This window comes from Ambystoma mexicanum, chromosome 7p (assembly GCF_040938575.1).
Source record: "Ambystoma mexicanum isolate Mex_15411 chromosome 7p, UKY_AmexF1_1, whole genome shotgun sequence".
Taxonomy (NCBI): domain Eukaryota; kingdom Metazoa; phylum Chordata; class Amphibia; order Caudata; family Ambystomatidae; genus Ambystoma; species Ambystoma mexicanum.
Genome location: NC_090939.1, coordinates 694,429,345 through 694,452,133, shown reverse-complemented (window position 1 = coordinate 694,452,133; position 22,789 = coordinate 694,429,345). Strand labels below are relative to the sequence as shown.

At 44.5% G+C, this 22,789-nt stretch overlaps 1 protein-coding gene across 1 annotated transcript in view; it reads left to right on the top strand.

Annotated features, from left to right (window-relative positions):
* The window catches only part of C7PH3orf38 (chromosome 7p C3orf38 homolog), a 54,878-nt gene extending 32,813 nt beyond the window's left edge, over positions 1-22,065 (top strand). The window contains exons 2-3 of the mRNA XM_069636773.1: positions 16,796-16,995; positions 21,061-22,065. Coding sequence (XP_069492874.1) covers positions 16,796-16,995; positions 21,061-21,603 — 743 coding nt within the window. The 3' untranslated portion in view covers positions 21,604-22,065. The remainder of the gene's footprint in view (positions 1-16,795; positions 16,996-21,060) is intronic.
* The last annotated feature ends 724 nt before the right edge of the window (positions 22,066-22,789 follow it).

Here is a 22,789-nt window from a genome sequence, read left to right as displayed (position 1 = left end):
TCCATTCCACCTGTGAACTAGACACTTAAAGTATAGACCTGCTTTCATAGATCCATCTTTCCTCATGAAACGCCCAAAGCCAGAAAGTCTGGTAGTTCAGGCAGCGACTGCTTCGTCTAGGGGCCCAGCTTATCGTTCTGCTCCAGCTGACAAAGATGATAAATAGATGCCCTAGGAAAAATGTTTGATGCAGGCAGTATGGCACTGAAATCTGTTAATGCCACCATTGCTCTTGCCAAATACACGCATACCCTTTGGGGAGTGGCTGCTTTGCCAGCAGAACAAATAACGGAAGGTGAAGAGATGGATGGATTTTTAAATTTGATTCAAGATGCTAAAGAAGCTATGAGGCAGTCATTACTATCAAAGCTTGATACAGTATTTATTTACTAGGTATTTATAATGCGCCTATACACAATGTGTTTCGAGGCGCAGCAAGACCAGAGGGAGGGGAACAGGGAGGACACAAACAAAACTATCCTACTAGGGCTTGTGACATTCAGGCCGTGTAAGTGCAGTAAAGGAAAGTGCAGGGGAGAGGGGTGGGGAGAAGTGTTTGTCCGGGGAGTAACAGCCATGAGCAAAGCGAGTGCCAGGGGAAACCAGGTGGACAGAGCAAGGGGAAAGTGAAGGGTGCAGGGGAAGGAAGGTCCCAAAGCTGAGTGTGAGGTAAGGGTTTGAAACGGGCTACCCAGATCTTTCTCCCATTTAGCCTTTAACATGGTGGCGCAGGGGTTAGGCCTGTCGTTCAGTTGGGCATATAATCTCGACACTGGCTTCCATCGTTCGCTCAGATTATATATTTCTGTTATCAGAGGGTGAGCTACTGGTTCTTTCCGGCCACTCGTCCCAGTTCGTTCTAGCTGCATGCTTAATTCTGTGATACAGTAAAAATTGCCCACTTGGCAACCCCTCCTTTTTCATGTAGGGAATTCAGTTCATGTCCTCGTACAAATCTCCCCAGGTGTACAGGCCCAGTCTTTCCCAGTGTCTAATGGCGGGAAGGTCAGTAGCGACCTTTCCTGTCACTGCCAATAGCAGCATTTCAGTTGAGTAAGGGTGGACCAAGTGTTGTACTGTTCTGACTCTGTTCCACACCTCCTTCCCCGGCGCCACCAGCATGGGTTCTTGTTTCATGCGTGTTTGTGGGATCCATATGATTTCTTTCAAATGCGCTGGTGCTACCAGTTCGCACAGCAGTCTCATTTCTACAGTGACCTCATCCGATAGCAGCACAAATGAGCCATGCACAAGATGGCTAAGTAGTATCTTTCAAAGTCCGGGAGTTGTATGCCCCCTTCTTTATGGGATAGTTTTAGCGTGGATGGTGCCAGTTTGTGGCGCGTCTTCCCCCAAAGAAAGTCTTTAACCAATGTTTCAAAGGTGCGAAAGAAAGGCGGCCCAATGTAGTAGCAAACGTTCTGAAAGTAGTACAAAAACCTCAGTAATATGATCATTTTAGCAATCGATGCCCTCCCCATCATTGACAGCGGCAGTTTAGACCAGAACTTCAGTGAGTTGCGCAAACCCTGTATCACAGCTACTGTGTTGTTCTTGTGTGTTTGGCGTGTGCTTGATTTTAACCCCAAGATATCTGAACGTGTCTTGTTGCCATTTTATTCCAACCTCCAGTAATTCCTCGATTGCTATCCCAAATCAGGCTTGCGAGTGGAAACGTGCAAGATTTGTGTCTGCTAAAGTGTATTTCAGAGTAGCGTGCAAAGTTATCTAATACTTCCAGTATTGTCTCTGCATTTGCCTTGGGTCCCTCAGGTAGAGTATTACATCGTCTGCGTAAAGTGATATTATATGGTGTTCTCCACCTAGTTTTATCCCAGCGTCAAAAAATTGCTTTCTAATGTATATCGCAATGGGCTCTAGTCCCAGGATGTAAAGCATGGGTGATAGTGGGCATCCCTGTCTGATACCCCTACGTATGTCCAAGGCCTCTTTACTCTCACCTTTTGGGTCTTTATATAGTACCTGTACCCATCGCACAAAGCCCTCTCCAAACCCAAATTCGCGTAGGACCGCCACCAACCATTCCCAGTATATGGAGTTCAATGCCTTAATGGCATCAAGTGACATCACTGCTAGTTGTTTCCCATCTTGTTGTATTTGTGCCATAACATGTTGCAGTCTGCGTAAATTAGCAGTTATGTTGCGCCCTGACACAAGACCGTTCTGGTCCTCGTGTATCAGGCTTCCTATCACTCTGGACAATCGTTTGGCTAGTATGGTGGTTAATATTTTTAAATCCTAATTAAGCATGGCTAAGGGGCGGTATGAGTCGCATTCATCCGTCTGTTTGGTTTGGGTATTGGAACGATCAGTGTTTCTCTCATGCTACTCGGTAACCTTCCAACCTCATATGCCTCTTGAAACACCTCGTGGAGTACCGGCGTTGGCATTGATTCATATGCCTTGTAAAACCCTGGAGGGAGACCATCGCTACCAGGGGATTTACATGTGGACAGTGACCGTATGGCGTCTGTCACATCTTCTGGGGAGATTGCTTCGTCTAGGGCCTCCCTTTGTTACTCGCCCAGTTTGGGTAGTCCAATTTCGTCTAGCGTGTCTCTTATGTCTACCAGTGGAACCGGGGTGTCGTGAGCATACAGTTTAGCATAGAAGGCTGCAAAAGTAGCATGATTGCTTTCTGTGTCCTGTGTACTTCCCCAGTGTCTCCTTTGAGCGTTGTCGTTGGTTGTCTAGGATTTTCCCGCTTACATAACCACGTAGCAGTCTGCCAGGTTTGTCCCCTTCTTTGTGTGTTCTGGTGGTGCGAGTTACATAATCAAACTTGGACAGCCTCCCCCATGCTTCCTGGCAAACTATTCTGGCTTCTGCTAGTTTTGTTTCCTCCTCCCGGGTTCCCAGGCTAGTGGCTTCCAACTGTTGTATGTCCTCCTCTTGTTTCTCTAGTTCCCCTTTCAGCATTCTCATAATGCCCCCTGCACCTGCACTGACTTCCCATGTATTACTACCTTCAAGGCTTCCCACACCGTGCTCCAGCGGTCTACTCTACCCTGGTTGATCGTGATGTATTCCTCCAGTTTCTTTCCCCTAGCTCCCCCTTGAAGGCCCTATCAGTGAGTGCTTACGTGGGCATACGCCATAGTGGTATGGGAGGGCTGGGGCCTGCCATAGCCCAGTGCATTAGCAATGGTGAGTGGTAAGATATTGTCCTGCCCATGTATTGTATTGTTTCCACTTGTGCCAGTATGCTCTGTCTACGAAGAGGTAATCTATTTGTGTGTGCAATCCATGTGGCGAGGAGTAGTGTGAATAAGCTCTGATCGTGGGGTGATGTTCTCTCCAAGCATCGACTAGGTCTAGTTGTTCTACCACGGTGTTCAATGCCTACAGGGCCGCTTCTGCTCGGATTCGTGGTGGTTCAGATCTGTCCAGAGCAGTGTCACTCACGCAATTAAAGTCTCCACCCCAGATGTATAAAGCCTCCCGGCGCCAGAATAGTTTAGGATATAGTGTGTGGATGTGTGCAGGTATGCCATGATTGGGGAAATATGAGTTTTCAATGCAGATCTCAACTTGTTCAATTACGCCCCATAATGCCAGGTATTGTCATGATGTCTACCCCCGGGCATCCGGATCGAGTCCATCAGCCCCGGGAGCAGGCATCCAGATACTCATTAAAACCCCAACAGCCCTTAGGCGCCAGGCTCATAGACTTAACTTACCTTATGCAAGCCATGCTGCAAATGAGTCCACGCCAACGTGAGGCCTGGACAGGGACTAGTTTTTACTCGGGTGTGGATCTGGGGATCTTCTTACCTGGGACTACTTTGCAGGCTATTTAAACTATGCCCGAACAGCAGCTCATGCTTTGTGTTATTCTGCATCCAGCAGCGTAACGCTCACCGTGTCTGCAAGTCAGCATCCAGTCTTCTGCCACGCCTGCCTCAAATCCGGAGCTCCTAGACAAAAGGAAAAGAAAGGAAGAGGTTAGATCACGGACATTATTTGATTCTTTACCTGTTTCCGGACCCAGCACATCTCCGAGCCTGGAAAGGACATTATTTCAGCACGCGTCGCTTCGCCAGCAGCAGCGCCGCGTTATACTCACCAGTCCACCGCATCTTTCAACTCGGCGCTGCCCCCATCATTTTCTTCGTCGAAAACCAGCACCTGGGAGGAAAACAAAAGGAATAACGAGGTGAGCTGAGAAAACCGACAAAGACAATCTCTTTGCCACCATAGGCTTACCTGCTTTACCACCGGAGGTATTCTCCTTTAATTCGCTGCATCTTTCTATGCCGCACCTATAAAGGGAGAAAAAACAGCAAGTTAAATTCATGCAACTTTTACCAGACAGTGTTTGGTAATACAGACTCTTACCTGAACGCCATCAGCTGCCTCCAGGCAATATTCTTTTGGACCCAGCTGCACCCTAACGAGAGACTGGAACAAGAGTGAACATCGGACATATTGAACTCTTTGAACTTTATAGACCCTGGAGTCAACATTCCTGCGGAACTCCTCCAGTACCTTCAAACCAGTGAAGTAACTGCTATCTACGTGCCCCTGCATGCCGTGCAGGATGGAGAGCTCATCATTTAAAAACATAAGGTGAGGTTACCAAGAGGGGATATCGGAGGTGATTAGTGGGGAGAACGAGAACAGTTGGAGGTCGTGGGGGGGCATCACTAAAGTCCACGGGTGGCTAAATCCCTTTCTCCACTTGCAGGAGAATACTTCTACGAGTCCAGCAGACAAGATTAGGCGGGCCAGTCCAGGCTGTCCTCTCTTCACTACGCATCACGTTGGTGGAGACCGCAGCTGTCCGGGTCTGATCGACGCCCCTGTGGGAACCAGGGGAGCGTAACAGGTATCTGCCCTCTGCATCCACCTCCTTCCCCAAGAATCTGAAGGGAACTCCCGGGCCTATCCAAGTGAACACTCCTCTAGCGTATTTGGAGTAGGCAGCCCTGTGACTTTGGCCCCCCCAGCTTTCTTCTAGTTTGGCCATGGCTTCCGCTGTGAGATGGGTCTCTTGGAGTAGGGCTATGTCTACTTTCTTCCTACAGAGGTAGGATTTGATTCTGTTTCTGCGCATGTCGGTGCCCATCCCAGGCACATTCCACGTCAGGACTTTAAGTTGCACGGCCATAGTCGCAGTGATGGCCCTCTAGACCCCTCCCCGTCATGTTCCTAGCCAGTTGTTGGCACCGAGCATGGACATCCTCCATCCGCCACATCCCCTTTTGAAGACATCTAAACAATATAAAAAAACAACAACAAATGACACAAACCAACTTGTTGCGCCCAGCGACTGCATTGCCGGCAACATGCCCGCACCGGTCATTCCGTGGGTTGGGTGTCAGTTTACAGGTTGGGTCGCCCAGCTCCATTCCAGCCGTATGTTGATTACTCTCGCGGTCGTTACATATCTTTAAACTTTTTTCAGATAAGGATGTTCTTTTTCAAATGGACTCCTCTTTCCACGCCTGTCCCCCCCTTCCTCCCCCCCCAGCCGCAGCATGTTTCAATTGTTTTGTTTCCTCCTATCCGCCAGGTTGTTGTGCTCCAGCCACATATTGGCTGCCGGTGGGGTCTCTAAGAATATTGCTTGCCCTTTATATATCACCTTCAGTCTTGAGGGATATAGTAACATGTATTTAAAGTTCAGTTGCCTGAGTCTTGCCTTTATCGGGACATAGGAGTTCCTTGCTCTCTGTACAGCCTGGGTGTAGTCGGGATATATGGTTATTTTGGAGTATCCTCGTTCTATTACCCCGCCTTCTCTCGAGTACCTGAGTATAATTTCTCTATCTTGGAAATTAAGGATTTTCGCAATCATTGGGCGGGGGTGTGAGCCCGGCGGGTTTTTTTCTGGAGGGATCTGTGAGCGCTCTCCATCGCGAAGCGCCTATTTCTTGCTGCAGTAGGTACTCCACAAATTTTGTTGGGTTCAGACCCTCCATCCCTTCCGGGATTCCTAGCAGCCTGATATTACTGTGTCTGGCCCGCCCTTCTGCCTCCTCTGCTCGTGCCTCCAGCGCCCTGACCTTCCTTTCCAGGTCAGTTACTTGGTCTTCAGGTCTGTTGTAGTCTCGGTTGTTTCTAGCAGCCCAGCTTCAGTTACTGTCACCCTCTCTGTCAAATTCCTTGCATCGTGCCTCATTAGTTGCATGTCTGTTTTTTTTCCTCATCGATTTTAGTGTCGCTGAATGACCTTTAGGGCTGCAATTGCCTCTAGCACCTGCATGTCTCGACTGTCTGTTTCTTCTGATTTTTGGGCCTCCGGCATAGTCACTTCCCCTTTTGTCTTGGATTTCGAGCTGGATGCCGCAAATGAGTCCATAATTGTCACCTTTGTTTTGTCTTTATCTTTAGTGGAATGCATGTTTTTCTTAGTGCTGTGAGGCAGGCTATTTGGTGGCGCCGTCAGTACCACACAGCAGGGGAAAGGCCGCTCCCCAACAGTGCGGGTATACAGGGTTTTGGATTATGTCGCTTCTGATTTCTTCCTGTAGCGGCAACACCTTTCAGCTTTGGTGCGTCTTGATCTCCAGTTTTGTGCGCCCCTTATGTGCCGAGGCTCTGTTTCTTCATTTTTGTGCCCCGCCTAACTTTACGGCTCTGCTACCAGGCCTTCGTCGTTCTGTGCTAACCTTAGAACACTTTTGTCCTTCTGTCTCTTCTCATGCGCCTCAGGTTTAGTTCAGTCTGCGAAGTAGGCTTCCAGGCGTGCACTATGATCGATGTTAGTTGCCAGGAAGGTCTTACTGCGCGTACTCTGCTACTCTGTAACTCATTGACTCTGATGGGAGCTCACGTTTGTTTCGTGTTGGGCCGCTATGACATGTGACCCTACGAGGCGTCGCTTTGGTCGCTGCCAGAGTTCTCTTATTTGACTGTTAGTTGTGCTGCAATGTAGGCCCCTGGGCTAGTGCTGCGTGGTATTGTAGTGCGTGTCCCAATGGTGGTTGGCCACCCTGTGGTTCCGGGGCATGTTCACCGTGTCCGCCTTATGCGTTCTCCATTGCTGCTGTCTCCAGTTGTTTATCAGAGCTGGTCTATGTGGTTGGGTGCTCGTGGGGTGCTCAGGCGCTCCAGTACTGTCTGTTCGTGCCCCCAGGGGGAATCTATGTGCCAGTGCCCCAATTATAGTTTGTGTTGCTGCCTTTTCGCTAGCTGTGCCTCTTACCTCGTACGGCCAGGTAGCCCTTGGCTGTCTTGCTTCTCTTCCGCCTCTGCTCGTCCGCTGTTGCTTCTCAGTCATTCTGGGGGTCTCCTCAGTGTTGGTGACCAGCCCGTGGGATCCTTCGTGCTGGTCAATGGCCAGCTTGTGGCTCATCCATTTCTCTGCTTGGGTCTTACTTCATGCCACTCGGGCACGCCAGGTCCGTTGTTATTCCACCCCTAGAGTGGCTCCGTTCAACCCTCTGATGAGGGTCGAAGTGGGGCCCGTGCCGGGCGTCTGCTGCCGTCCCCGGCTCTGCACCGCCCTGGATATCGGGCGTGTACTGCCCCGTTTCGGCACAAGCTCCCTGCATGCTCCTTGCCCAGGGGGGTCAGGGCACCCGCTCTCCTTGTCTGTGCGTCGTTCACTTGTACTGTGCCCGCCAAGGGATCCTCTTTGTCTCAGCAGGCGCGGGTCGTTGCAGAGGCAGTACTCCCCACCCCACCCCCCCGAGGGGCAGCCGTATTGCTTGGCTCAACTCCCGTCTCTGCTACGTCGCATAGCCCTCTTTACCTTCCTGGTCTGCTCTGGGGAAACCTCCACGCAGGGTCTCCCCCACGGCACACGGAGTTGGGCTGCTTATTACCAGGTCCTCTTCGATCCCCCACCGTCAGATCCGCTCTGCTGCGTCGTTGTACTGCCCTCGCCCCCACCCCCCCAGTTCAATTGCAGTCCGCAGCCGCCCCCGCCATTTTGGTTTGGCCAGGGGGGGATGTGACTTCGCAGGAGCATCCACTGCAGTTTTGAGCTCCGATTTCTCCCATTCGTCGTTCCAGTACGTGGAGAAGCGTCTCCGCTGGTGTTTAATGTATTTTCCTGTCGGTCCTATGTCAGTTCGCCGTCTCTTAAGGGTCTTCTTCCAGGATCTCGGCTGGAGCCCGGTGCTACAGCTTCCTCACACCATGCGCGCCAAGCCATGCCCCCTTGATTTGGTTCCTTCATGACCTTTTCACGTTATAGATTTGATTGCAAGTTAAGTACTAAAAGTGCTCATTCAGTACCTTAATTTTCTTCACCATGCGTGGAACAATTATGTTTATCCTCAAGTCTGCCTTTTGACCTACGGTGCCACACATTTGTTAAGACAGATGTTGCAGACAGCTGAACATTACAAAACACCTTCTCTTGTAGGAGATAGCTCAATCACCTGGGTGAAGTATACAACCAGCCTGCTTCAGACGCTGCTCCTGGTGACAAGAGCCTTGATAGCTTTGCTATCATCCTCCGGCGGAAGACTAGTCGACATGCCTCTGGTAGCCTCCAAGATGTTTTTACTGTATGGAGAACCAGCCCCAAACCTCCTTTCAGAAGTGGGGAATGCTCTTGGCTTACGCATTAATTCACAATAGAGCACCTGCCCCGCCCGATCGAGAGTGATGGGCCTGGTGGAATCCCCCTAGGGGTGGGGGGGCAGACGAGACTTTGCACCACCTGCTGGGCATAGGCTATGTAGTTGGCAGCATGTCCGTTGCGCAGGGTGATTGTGCCTGAGGAGAAATATTGGAAACAAAAGAAAACTGCAGCATTGTGACACCGTCCCACACTTTGAAGGCCAGGTCACCTGACCTGATAATTCCCATAGAACAATGTAGACACTGGTTGTGGCAACTCTCTCCAGGTTGCACTCACCGTAATTTGGCACGAAACAATTAACCGGAAAAGGCATGCAGTTACATTGTGGTAAACCCGGTGTTACCTTAATGGAATCGTATTAAATGTCACCCTCACAGTTACGATGGCCGAAAATGGCAACTTTCTTTTTGGACCCCTGTAAAGACTGGAGAGGGGTGTCTGTACTTCTGCTCTCTATATGGTAGAGGAGAGGCACAGAGGACTCCAGCCAAGATTCTCTTTTGTTGGTACGTGGTCGAGTAATCAAGGCCTAGCTTATCAGGAGGTGATGCAGGCTGGTTCCTAAGTACAGTGTAGTCCCCAAGCCCCAACAAAGGAATGTCCACACACTGTATTGGTTAAAACACAGTCTTTATATAATTAATATTCAAGGTTATGTACACTATCACAATAACTCACTTTGTACTCAGAAAATCAACAATGGTAAATATATACAGTTCTAAAGTGGTACCACAAATACTATCAGATCTCATTAAAGTGCATCAACTATATCAACTATACTGTCAGAATGTCACACGGATAAAGTAAAGAAGAAACCAGCATTAGAAAGAGGAGGGAAAGCAAGATGGTTGAACAATACCTCTACCACCTAGGCCAGTTCTGTGTGGAGATTCCCCCTGACCCCCCCACCCCTCCACCCCCCCCCCCCCCCCGCCTACCTTGGCAACCTGTAAAGCAAAGATGTATCGCAAGCCCAGTCCATATATTGTTCTGAGTCTTATTTCCCTCTACAATAGTTCTACAGCCCCAATGTACCTGGAATTGTAGTGTTCGTCGACGGGAAATCGACGGCCCTTCTTGAGTGCCTTCTCTTTAAGGCAGGAGTCACAGGTCGTAGAACGTCCGACGGAGAACTACGGCGGTGAAGTGGCAGCTTCGTTCCTAGCGGTGCTCGTCGACGACGGATGGTTGGCGTCCTGCAAGGAAGAGGCGTGCGGGGCACCTTGGTGACAATAGTTCTTGACTGCAAAGAGATAATGGAAGAACTGTGGCCCAGCAAGGGCATTGAGTTGTCGGCGTCTCTGTGGTCTTTAGGTGGCGAGAAACCCACCAGCGGATGCTCCTCGGCGCGTCGACGGTCGGGCCATCTCTAGCGGGCTAAAGCGGGCGGCGATGCAGACGAGAGCGTCCTTGGATCAAATGAAGTTCTTAGGCAAACGGGAGCATGGCGGCTCCAGTCGGCAACGGTGGTCGTCGACAGTGGCGGACAACAGTCCAGGTGCTTCTCCTTGGGATTCCGCGGCAGTCCCCGTCTCCGGTCGGCAGCCTGTCGTAGGTCTGTCTATCAGGGAGCTTTGGCAAAGATCAGCTGGTGTACGATGGTCCCTCGTAGCTCGGGAAGAGGGCGCCTTACAAGGTCCTCTCTGGGGCAGTCCTTGGAGACACAGCAGCTTTCAGATCGATGGAAGTAGAGCAGCAGCAAGACTTCTCTTCTAGCAGGGCTTCAAGGTTAAGCTTCAGGTTTACCCCAGTTACTCTTCGTAGTGGACTTCAGCTTCTGAACACGAATTCTAGGAGTGAGAGGCCCCCAGATATACTAGTTGATCTCCCATTCATTCTGCTGGATCATCGGTCAGAAGAGCATTCATGCAGGCAGGCAGCCAATCGGGTGCATAGTGCATTGAGGCCATTCACTTCTCTCCAGACACTCACAACAAGTTATGTATATTGGAACAAGTACCCAGCCATTCAACACTCCACACTGCATTCATGCCCGTTTCGGGCAGGACTGTCTATCATTGTGTCAAACACCAGGTACTAGACACCCACAACACAGAATGCGTATTCGTCACATGCTCCATTCACCCAGGTCCCACCCACAGGGTGTACCCACAACATACAGTCACTGGGAAGACTCCAGCCAGTCTGGCCTGGACTTCACAACAACACCATATATGGAACTTCCACCCAACAGACAGTCAGAGGGAAGGGACAGGGTCAGGGCTTCCCAGGACTTTGGGAAAACAAGGTAACAGGCAATAGAAAGCAAGAGGCCACAGGGGCCATCTTGTTTCCTATCAGGAATCAACTGATTCCAGTGGCAGGGCCTGGGTATCCCAAAATGGAGGATACTCTGAGCACCTTTCAAATTCAGCATGGAGATGCCACCAGCCCATACCCTGCGCTGTGGGCCATGGTGAGGTGCTCAAAAACATACACTAGGGGCACAGGGTTGTACCCCCACCCATGGGTGCCATAACGCTATCCCATGTGTCTGTACACCAAACCAAAAGAGAGCTGCACCGCCAGGAGTCCCACATGAACTCCTGTGCGGAAAACATGACAGAACACACGATAAAAAGCAGTAAAGGACAAGGATACGGAGGCCCTGTCCCTCCGAAACCAACAGCAAACACTGCAACTCCGGTTGTATTGTATGCAACAACCTTTTTTTCCATTTGCAGCAATTTAAAAAGAATCTCCCAGTAAAAGTTTTCTAGCCAAACGGCAGCCTGATGCGTTTCACCACTACCCAGTGGCTTGTTCAGTCACTCATCACCCACAGGAAGTTAGTTTGTATAAAAAACACACCCACCTCAGTGAGAAACATAGAAAAGGTGACTTCTAGACCCAAAGTAATGGCAGTTAGCCATCTTGGCTTGGGCTACTGATGCACATTGCCAATAACATGCACATGTGTTTACAGACAAAACCTGCCTTTGAAACTATAGCAAGGCAAATACAATTAATCACATTACAATATTAATATTGTTTTTAAATTGAGCAGTCATATATAGTACAGTCCATAATTGGAAAAACAATGCTTAAACATCCGTGCTGCCATATTGTTAGCATAGTGTTGTGGACTTGATTTTTTGTAAGAACCAAGAATGAAGAAAGTAGCTCCTATTTGGAAACCAAGAACACATTAGCCAAATCCTTTATGGTAAATGCATTCCTCATATCTCATAAATATAGAAAAAGGAAAACATTTGCCGAGTGCGTGGGCATGGAGCAATCTCTTCCCTTAGAAATACCAAAGCAAAGATGACATAATCCTATGAAGTCTGCAGAAAATAATTGCAGACCGAGGTAGTCACTATAAATACATATCACCATCATAATTGGGATGTATGTGAATAAGATTGGTATGACACTAAGTAGTGTTGTAAGAATATAAAGTGCATAGTGCTTATGTGCAAAAAATGCATTCGTATGATATGGATAGGTTCACAGTAAAAAGAGCAATATTGTCATTTTATAAAGTGCATAGTGCAAGCTACTGACGTTCTCTAAAATACTTCAATACAATAAAAAGATTTTTCTCTTGCAAAATACAACACAAAGAACCAGATATCTTACAATGTCACATACTAATAGTCTACCTCAAATACTACCTTTGCGATGATATATTCCTATATTTACTATCCTTTGACTTAGTGATGTCAAATATAGATATAAGGGAGAGAAATGCTCTAAAGTGCCAAATGCATACACAAAGCAAGGAGTACCAGAATCCCAACACTGAACTGAATCTATAATCGCACTATTATGAAAACATCAGATGTCTAAAAAATGTATAAAGATACCACTATTCAAATACCATGCTAAAATAGGTTTGTCATCAAAAAATGCTTCCTTATGTCCATAGGTTTGCCAAATCAGTTCAAAATTTGAGTCAAATTGAAAGTCACCATAAAAAAGTGAAAGATTAAAAGTGATAAGTAAAAAAGGAAAGAAGAGAAAACATTCACAACAAATCCAACATATAAAGTTATAATATAAGGTCATTAACATGGATGAGCTACTTGGGGTACTGTATCATATTCAGTATAGTCCTTATGTCCCCAAGAAGGTGAAAAGCTCCTCATCAATATTATGTCCCAACGGCGTCTTACTCTCAAAATCTAAAATGTACTTAGTCTCTTCTTTACGGAGTGTTCTCTCGTTATCACCACCCTTGGGACCTGGAATGATCTTATGTATGCCAAAAAACGTGAGATAGGCTGGGTCGGCATTGTGCACTTCCGAAAAATGTTTGGCCATGGGGTAAGAACAGTCCTTATTGATAATGGCTCTAACATGTTGTAAGATGCATACTTTAAGCTTGCATTTTGTACTTCCAACGTACCATTTTAGACATGGGCACATCAAAGCATACACCACCAGTTCAGATTCACATGTAATGTTGCTGTTAATGTAGACCAGGTGTTTCAATATTGGATGCTCATAACTTTTGCAATTCTTTGCCAATTTGCAAATCTTAAATCTGGTACATTTAAAGAAGCCAACTCCTGTTGAGGAAAGCCAATTAGTATTCATATCATTCCTTTCCACGGACATGTAGTTTTTCACCAGCAAGTCTTTTATGGAGGCGCTTTTACGATAGGTAATATCAGTATAGTTGTGTAGCATACCACCTATATGTTTGTCGGCTTTCAGCACTTTCCAGTACTTATTAACTATCCATTTAATGATACCTGCGTGGCTTCCAAATGTCAAAATTAGTCTGGTGGTGTTTTGCTCCTCTTCTTTTGCTGGGTCCTTCTTAGATGTTAACATTTTGTGTCTATTCTTTTCTCGGACCTTTTAGATATGCCCTTTCAATGATTTCTTTTGGGTACTGCTGTTGTAGGAAGTTATGAGCTGTTACTCTGCTGGCTAAATCAAAATCCACAATTTTGCTGCAGTTGCGTCTGATGCGGATAAACACTCCATATGGAATACTCCATAGAAGAGTCTTAGGATGGGCACTATTTGAGTGTAGCGGGATGTTAGCACCTGTGATTTATCTGTAAAGGCAGGACTCAATTTTTTGCTCCTCTATCTTGACTTCCACATCCAGAAATACAACAGATGTGCGACTGTGGTGTTCCGTAAATTCAAGATTTACATTGTTGATAAGTAATTTAACAAATTCACACCACAATTCAGCGGAGCCGCCCCAAATTACAAACAAATCGTCGATGTAACGAAGCCACAACACAATTTTTTTCACTGTACTTTTCATCAATTTCTGCCCATAAGTTTGTTTTTTCCCAATATCCCATCATTAAGTTCGCATATGATGGTGCGAATGTCGTGCCCATCGCAGTTCCTTGAGTTTGGCAGAAAAGGTCATTATTTAATATGAAAACATTATTATTCAAGCATATATTGATCATCTCTAAGATCATCTGAGAATGTTGTAAATGATTTAAATGATCTTGTGTTGAGGAAGTATTGACAGGCGGAGATCCCATCATGATGTTTAATAGACGTGTAAAGGGACACAACGTCCATGGTTGCCAGTATATAGGTAGGTTCCCAAGGAAGTTCGTCAATTTTCAGTAAGAAATCTGTTGTGTCCCTAACATATGATGGTAGTGTAGTAACGAAAGTACAAAGAACCTCATCTATAAACTGAGACATATTCTTCAAGAGTGACCCGCACCGTGTCACAATCGGTCTGTCAGGTGGCTTAAGAGGGTTCTTATGGATCTTTGGGAGGAAGTAGATGGTAGGGAGTTATTGAGTTCTTGGAAAATAGAAATTTCACCATTTCCTCATCAAGAATGTCTGCCTTTTGCCATTTAGTTACGAAAGTCCATACATCATTTTCCAATTGCTTAATGGGATTGATCTTTAGTCGTTCATAACATTTCACATCGTTCAATTGTTTGTAAGCTTCAGTAATATAGTCGTGTTTGTTCATGATGACTATGTTGCAACCCTTATCAGCCGGTTGTATTATATATTTATCAAGCTTCGCAATTTCTGTTAATACTTTCTTTTGTTTTTTCGACAAATATATATATATATACGGGGGTATAGAATATAATATTAATATGGAGGGAGGACCTGCGCATATATATATATGTGGTGTTAAGGGGTTAAAAAAAGTCGCATTTTCGGCCGTCGCAATAATCATAGATCCGCCTTAATCGCTGTATTTTCAGCACTTGCCATCCAGCAGGTCATGCTGTTTGCAGTGAATTTAAGTTTTACTTTTGAGCCATGAGCGACATGGGACTCACTTTGCCCTTTCTTAGTCCTTGCATGCAGACCTTTCAGGAAGTGCTCTACCAAACTATTTTACTAATTTAACAAAATGATTACAAGTTGAACACCATGCTTTTAGCCCCTTTAGGTGATTGGATTTAAGTTTCTGTTGTGCAATGTTTAGTTGCTGCTTACTAGATGATGCCCCATACTCCGGGGGGGGGGGGGTTTACATATAGCTCTTGCCAATATAATCTTAACTTCACTCCCTGCCAGGTATTGAGGTGAATCCAGGGGGATTTGCACGTGGTGAAATGAGACCTTTTGTTATTGACATAAATACTTATAACCCAGGGTAAACATTTGTTTGTATTTTCTGATACAAAGTTACTTGCAACCTCAATTCTACACGCGTACAGAGCACATAATTTCCTACTTTCTAAAAATCTATAATCGCTCTACAACGGCTAGTGTTAAGCGTACATTTTGAGACATCTTGGTTTCACACCGGATATAGTGACAGTGATTTCCTAATTTTGTGGCAAGAATAACGGCTTTTTGTAGCGTAAATATTAAGTCATTTTGAGGCTTTTATGCACCATTGAAATAGTTGAAGGTAGATGCTAAACATATACAATTACATTTCTAATGTGTCCTCCTGGTGCCTCTGGATTGAAAATCGTCCCTCTCCATGGGAGTTGATACAAGTGATGTGTGAAGTTTGTGGCTACTAAGGTTGTAGGCACTGGTTATTGGAATTGGACATGGACTTGTCTCTCAGACTAATTCGTATGAGTGGCTGATGGGTAAAATACTATATTTGGCACCATTTCAGGAAATCTGCAGTGCATTTAAAAACGACACATTTTACACTTTATTTTGTCGTGAGCATAACATCGCTATAAACAATGACCTGTACAGTCGAAGGACTTGAGGAGACGCTTTCCTTGTAGGCTGCGATATTGAGGGCAAAACAATAAAGGGTCTTTGAAGTTCGTTTTTTAACAGGCTTCTTGGTGTCCCTAACATTTTTTTTTTATTTTTTTTTTTTAAAAAGCAGTGGTCTCGGTGTACATGAGCATGAGAAAAGTCAAATCTTCCTTGGCAGAACAGTCTTCACTTCTCTTGGGTTGGGAGGGGAAGGTAGATGGTTCTGACATTTGCAGCCTAGGTGCTCCTTTTCTCTCAGGGTTTCCTCTATTGCAGCATTCGAATATGAGTTGCTTGGGGTAAACCTTCCCGGTTTCAAGCTACTAATTTGGTATTAAAGTCTCTCGGCCCCTCTAGTCACGAGGCCGTTATCAACCGCTAGTGGCAAGTTCAGGTTTAAAGGTCTGAGTTGAGTAAGGTAATCTAAGTGGGTTCTTTATCATGGATTGTCTATAGCAGTAAATCTTTCTGCCTCAGTGCAGGATCTTGGACTCTTCTCTTCCTAAAATGAAGGTAAAACCCTAATTAAACAGCTTTTTGTATTTTTTTTTTCCAATGAGCATTTCAATGTGAAGAAAAACGCATCCATACTTGTTTTCATCTAAATTCGTCAATTTTAAACAAAAAAAACAGGAAACTGTTAACCTGTAATGTTAAACAGAGAAAAACCACTTGCGGGTATGCACGCAAGTATCCCGTCATGTACTGTACTGACAGTTGGGAGTCATTGCATTTTTCCACTCCTGTTGAGCAGTCATCTCTGAATAGTTTATTTTATTATTATTTTTTTTTCTTTTTAAATCAACAAAACCTGTTTCTGAAGCGGTTTTCTTGTACTTAATTCAACGTCCTTTCAGTGGCCCCATAAAGCGTATTTGTGAATGTAGGACATTTCAAGAAGGTCCCCAGGAAGATGGAATGCCATCCTCTCCGGCAAGGACTGAAAAATTGCTTTCACTGTTTGGAGGGTGGTAGTGTGGCGTTAATAAATAACCATTAATTATCAAATGTAATGCTTCTTTTTATAAGTCACCCTGCCTTCAATTGATACTCCTCTTTTTTAATAACATGTTTTTATCCTATGATTATCCCTTTTTGTTACAGAAACAATACGTGTAATATTGACTTACAGCGAGAGTGCTACGGAACTCCTGAAACGCAAAAAGGTTCATCGAGACTGTATTTTCAAATACCTTGCAAAGCGAAATGTTATCGTACCACCAACAGCTGAAAAAAACCAGCTCATCCAGCGTGCACTGGAACACTGGCAAGCAGGAGAGAGCACCGTGAAGCCAGTGACACAGGTAAGCACACTTGTTTTAGGATTATGGTCCCCAGGATCAAAATGGCAAGTAGCAAACAAGTTGATGTAATAGTATGCCGTTTTTCTAAAGCAAATACGCGTAAACTCAAATTTGTGGAAAATTATTATTAGAACAGTGGCTATTGAAACTTGATGAATGCAACTTTCGCAAAGAATACAATTTGGGTATTAACCCACCCATAAATATTCATATTTTTTCAGGTTTTGAGTTACAATATTGCAATATCAACTCGGTATCCAGCCCCTTGTTTACTCCACCCAATGTCAGGCCTGAATGTCTTCTCTTTTTCTAGTCGGATCAGTATTTCGTTTCTTCACAATCTCCCCTATTCATGTAGCTTCACTGCCCTCTAGTGTTTACTGGCGTCTTCATGCAAATATGTGGCTAGTACATTTGATTACAATGGGCCTGATCATGAGTTGGGCGCTATCCCAGCTGGGATACCGCCTGACGGTATTAGCGTTTGCGCCCACCCGTCCGGCGGTATTACCACAGGATCATGGATTGTGCGCTAAGTGGTAGTCCCTATATAGTGCATTTTTGGCGCAATTACCACCGAAAATGGGCATTTTTTCTGGCGTGTGTACGCCAAGCTCTGTGCTGAGGAGTAAACGCACCAGACGAGATTGGGCAGACCCTTAAATGCAGCTACCGCCCAACTCGTGATCAGGTCCAATATGTTTTAGGGCGAATTAAGTGTTCAAATAAAGGCAATTGTGTGGGGGTGGGGTGTTAATTGTGAGGTCACATTGTGTACACCAATACATACAATAAAATATCTTTTTGACACATTTTTTATGTTTTAATACTAGTGTCGACGTTGTGGTGAAATTAGATGCATTTGAGGTTGAGACTTGGGTAGATGATAATTTCCAGCTGATTTTTAGGACAGGCGACATTATCGTAGGTGATTAAAATGTGAACTTTAGTTGCTCAATCTGAAATGAGTGAACTAGAGTCACTACACCTCATCAATGTTTCCTTATTGCAATAAAGAATATCAAGATATGTCAGGAGGTTTTAACCGGTTCTCTTGTCTTTTTGACATTTTATTTACTAACTAGAAGTTGCAGTCTCCCAATTAACATCTTTCAGAACAGTAGTCTTCTGTTGGCACAACTGAGTTCAGGCAATCATTTGCGGTTAGTGGCAAAGACAGTGTTGCAAGACAAGCCTATAGAGCTACAAGTTCACTCTTACCGGAACAATCCTGCAACAACCGGCCCCACTCACCAGACCTCCACCTATACAGGTCACAACCTCTGTGACCAAACAGAGAAACTATGAGACTCGAACACCATGTCCTTTACCCAAGAGGAGGCCTCCTTCCCGTCCAGTAGATGCTGATTAGACCCACAAATTCTTCAAAGCAGATGCCTCTTCTACACTGATGCATGGTTTGGAACTTTCTGTAAAGCTCATGCTTAATAGATACTGATTCGCGGACTTCCTTCACATGCTTGGCTGTAACTTTCCATCCCGCAATGCTCACAAAGTCCTCCTATTTCCTCCATACTGATGTCCTCGGGTGCCTCACTCTGAATCACTGTTTCATAATGAAGTCCATTATCCACTGTGAAGGAAAGCGGGGTATACGTTTTATAAATTGCGATTTAAGAGGGCTAAAGGATATTCTATGATTAATGGAAAAGAAAACCTAATCGAATCAAGTGTGTATCCACCCCACTCATGTCGAGACTGAACAATACTTTATGAAAGCATTGTCCGAGTCCAACAGACTTTTTTTTTTTTTTTTAACTGCATTAACAAGAAAGACTAGAACTTGATGTGTTATTAGTGATTGAGAAGCCCAAGAGCATTCTCGATATTGGCAGTGGAGCACTTTAATTCTAAAAGGAAAAGGGCAGGAGGATCCTATTTCGGGGAAACACCTTCGGGGATCAGGAATGGGGTTTGAAAAAGGGCAACGAAGATGATGACCCTGTCTCTTACACACAACCCGGCTGTTAATATACCTATTGATGGAAAATGTCAGTTAATTAAAGGACAAGGAAAACATTTCAAACCATGTCCATGGAGGTGCCGAAAACTGACTCTAGGCAGGTGTGGTTTTTCACCACAATACCAATTGTGAATCTCATTTGCTAAAAACTGTAAATCAATTTTATTTAATTCTCAATAAAAAAAACTGTAAAAAACAGACAGTTCACTTTTAAAAAAAAGATCTTTGAACACATGAAGATAAGAAAACAGACTTGAAAATCTGATGTGACACAGTATACATATGTGATGGGGTTAGTACGTGCGTACTTGTCTTGTTTCTAATTAATATTCTGATATTCCAAAGTCTTTGGTGTGACTTTTTCACATCAAAGCCTAAGGGTTCTAAAAGGCTCTTTATATGATAGAGCTGTCTGTCATCAACAAAACTGCTCTACTCTTGTGCCTGTATTTCAGAATATTAATTAGAAACAAGACACAAGTACGCACGTACTAACCCCATCACAAATGTATACTGTGTCACATCAGATTTTCAAGTCTGTTTTCTTATCTTCATGTGTTCAATCAAAGATCTTGTTTTAAAAAGTGAATCGTCTGTTTACAGTTTTGTATTGCGAATTAAATACAATTGATTATATTCAGTTTTTGGCAAATGAGATTCACAATTGGTATTCTGGTGAAAAACCACACCTGCCTGTAGTCCGTTTTCGGCACCTCCATGGACATTTTTTGAAATGTTTTCCTTGTCCTTTAATTAACTGACGTTTTCCATCAATAGGTATATTCACAGCCGGGTTGTGTGTAAGAGACAGGGTCATCACCTTTCGTTGCCCTTTTTCAAACCGCACTTTAATTCTAAGCCATGGCTAATTCGCATGAATTGGTAAACGCCTCAAGAAGGGGCTTGTACGGCTACCTGCATGACACCAGTGGAATGTGCACTAGTATTTCTTGGTAGTTCAGTTCACTGCACTGTTACTTTAGTAACCAAGCACTTCACTGAACCATCAATGCACATTGTGCCAGACAAAAAGGGGCCAAAATTCCCTGAATTGTCCTGGTTACCTAGCAACCGATGGCCATCTTTGCAAAGCATAACCCTGCACCTGAGCAAAACAGCACGTGAGACCCAAGTATTAGAAATTAATCGGTAGCACTCCACTAAAGTGCGATCAACGCCCCAATCACAGTTGCAGACTTAACTGCCAGTTCCTCCAATCAAGGAAGGGAGTGTAGAAAAGTCAGCAATACTGACAGCCCACCCCCCCCCTCCCCGCATCCCAGGCCCTGCATTATTGCTGGAGCATTCCAGGCTGGCCAGCCCACACACATTCAGACTGGGCCTCTGGATTGTCGTCACAAGTTGCCACTGGAGAGTAGTCCTCGGGAGAATCAGCGAGGCACCCTGTAGATATGTTGCTCACCCCAATTGTCTTTAATCGCCATGGAGCACAGTATTTTACAAGGTAGGCTACTGTTGTGCCAGAACAACCCTAGGGCGTTGCTGTCTTGAGTGATGGCTCACTAGTGCCCTCCTGAAACGGATTTTTCATATTCGGTTGTTCTATGTATTTCTTCAATCCATGGTAATTGGCAATTCTAAATCCCAAAATTGCTAACTTTAGTGACATTTCAGATTGTACCGGTTTCTTTTTTTGCTTCAGTGTGGTCAAGAATGATCCTTATACAGATTTTTAAACAGATGGTAGGTGTTAATAAATGTACACATGCATGGGTAATAGGAATAAAAACCTTATTTAATTCGAAATATAGATTTGCTGTAATCTAGGGGACTGTTGCTGGTGTCAGAAATATGAAAATATGTTCTTGACAGTACGCTGTTTGCCTGTCGCAATTCAGGCATTGAGGGTAGTCATGTTTTAATGTTTCGCATTTAACCTACGTGTAGGCCCAATATGTGCTCATAAACCAATATGCTTGCTAATGTACTGCAGTTCACTACTTATTGGTTTGTAAACTGCCTATATAGGCTCTGTAGGAAAATCTATTGAAATCAACTGTGAAATTGTATTGCCAGAAATGGTGGTAATTTACAGCATGCTGCATGTTTTCTGTCTGCAGAGCTATGAAAAGAAGACAGAAGAATATGGACCTGCTGATATCAATTTGCTAGGAATACAGTTCTGCCATTGGTTCTACCCACTCCTGAACTCACAAAATCCTTTGTCTGGACAACCGAAAGGCGAATGGGGCCCACAGCACTTCTGGGAGGATGCTGTTCTAAAGTTTCATTATCTCACATCTGAACAGAATATGGAAGAGTATCGTGGTTCGGCAATGACAAGTCTTCGTTTACTAGCACTGGTGCGAGAGGAGAATCTCTTGCTTTACCCAAATCTGGATTCTGGAGGTGTAAAGAGTGCAGATTCACCACATGGGTTAGTAGTAGTTGCGGTAGCTGGAACAGTACACAGAGGCACACTTTGCTTGGGTATTTTCGAACAGATATTTGGACTCATTCGCGACCCACATGCAGAGCATTCCTTTAAGATTAAGTTTGTTAACCTTAAAATTGTTGGACAAAAATCTCTTCGTCCTGAAGCATTGTTATCAAAGCCTAAAATAGAGTACAACACTACAGATTTGCAGAGGCTTTACAGTTGAAAATTGGTTAGTACTTCTATATTGTACTGAAACTTTTTTTTTGAGGAGTGGGGGGGACGATGGGGGCGGGGGGGGTCTGGCAACCAACCTTTTTACTCTGAAAAAACAATACCAATTTGTGTGTGTGGCGCTTTACTGCCCCATATAAAATTATTACGGGCTAGGGATCCAATTTGGCATTTTGTGCTGTTAAAATCCTCTATCCAGGGTACCATTGTACTGTAAATAACCACTGAGGTGAGAGAAATTGTGCTGTGAACTGCAACAATCCTAATTTATATTTTTCCCCACTTACATATAAGATAACTAATTTGAGAATAACATTGGAAAAAGGACTTATGAATGAAAGCATGTTTTTAAAATCCATAATAACTTATTCTTTGGCTTTTGATGTAGCAACGTAAATGTTTAAAGTGAGAGGTTTTTCTTTATTAGTAAAGATTTACAAATTATGCTATCAAATGGATAGTTGTAGCGGTCCACTTTCTCGACAGTATAAATGTACTTGACTTATTAATAATTTTGGATTTATATAGCGCTTCGAACTCTCAGGCATCTGAGCGCTGCTTATTATTACCCACGGTGTGGGTGACATAGCTGGCAGTCATACTTTTTAAAACAAGGTTATAGCACTTTGCTTTTTATCCATAGCTATGCCTTGCTAAGTATCTGCTGCTGATTCATAGTTGAGTGACGGTCATTGCAACTATCAGTATTTCATATAGACAAATAATTTTGTCTCAAGCAAACATATGGCTTGATTGCAAAGCACTTTGACCTCTTAGCATAGCTTCAATATGAGCACTGCAATATATGTTGCTTGCAAAAATGTTGAATGATCATACAAAGAGATGTGGAAACACTGCACAAGTCACATTTTTTTTTAAAGCTTCCTTAGCATTCAATTTACTTCGCAAATTATGATGGAGCTGTGCATCACTGTGCAAAGGGTGCCGTTTCAGAGCACGTGTGTGATGAGCAGTCGCAATCTGGATGTGGTCTGTGACTGTTTGTAGCAGGCCACAAGACCCTGGAATCTATTTTACCTGCATCACATGTATTGTTTTTCTAATTGTGATCTGTAACGTCTTCGCTTGTATGATACATTTTTTAAAAACTGGATCACAAGTAGAATACAGTTTCCCAATGTATACCAGAGAATAACAAAACAGTGACCTTTAAATCT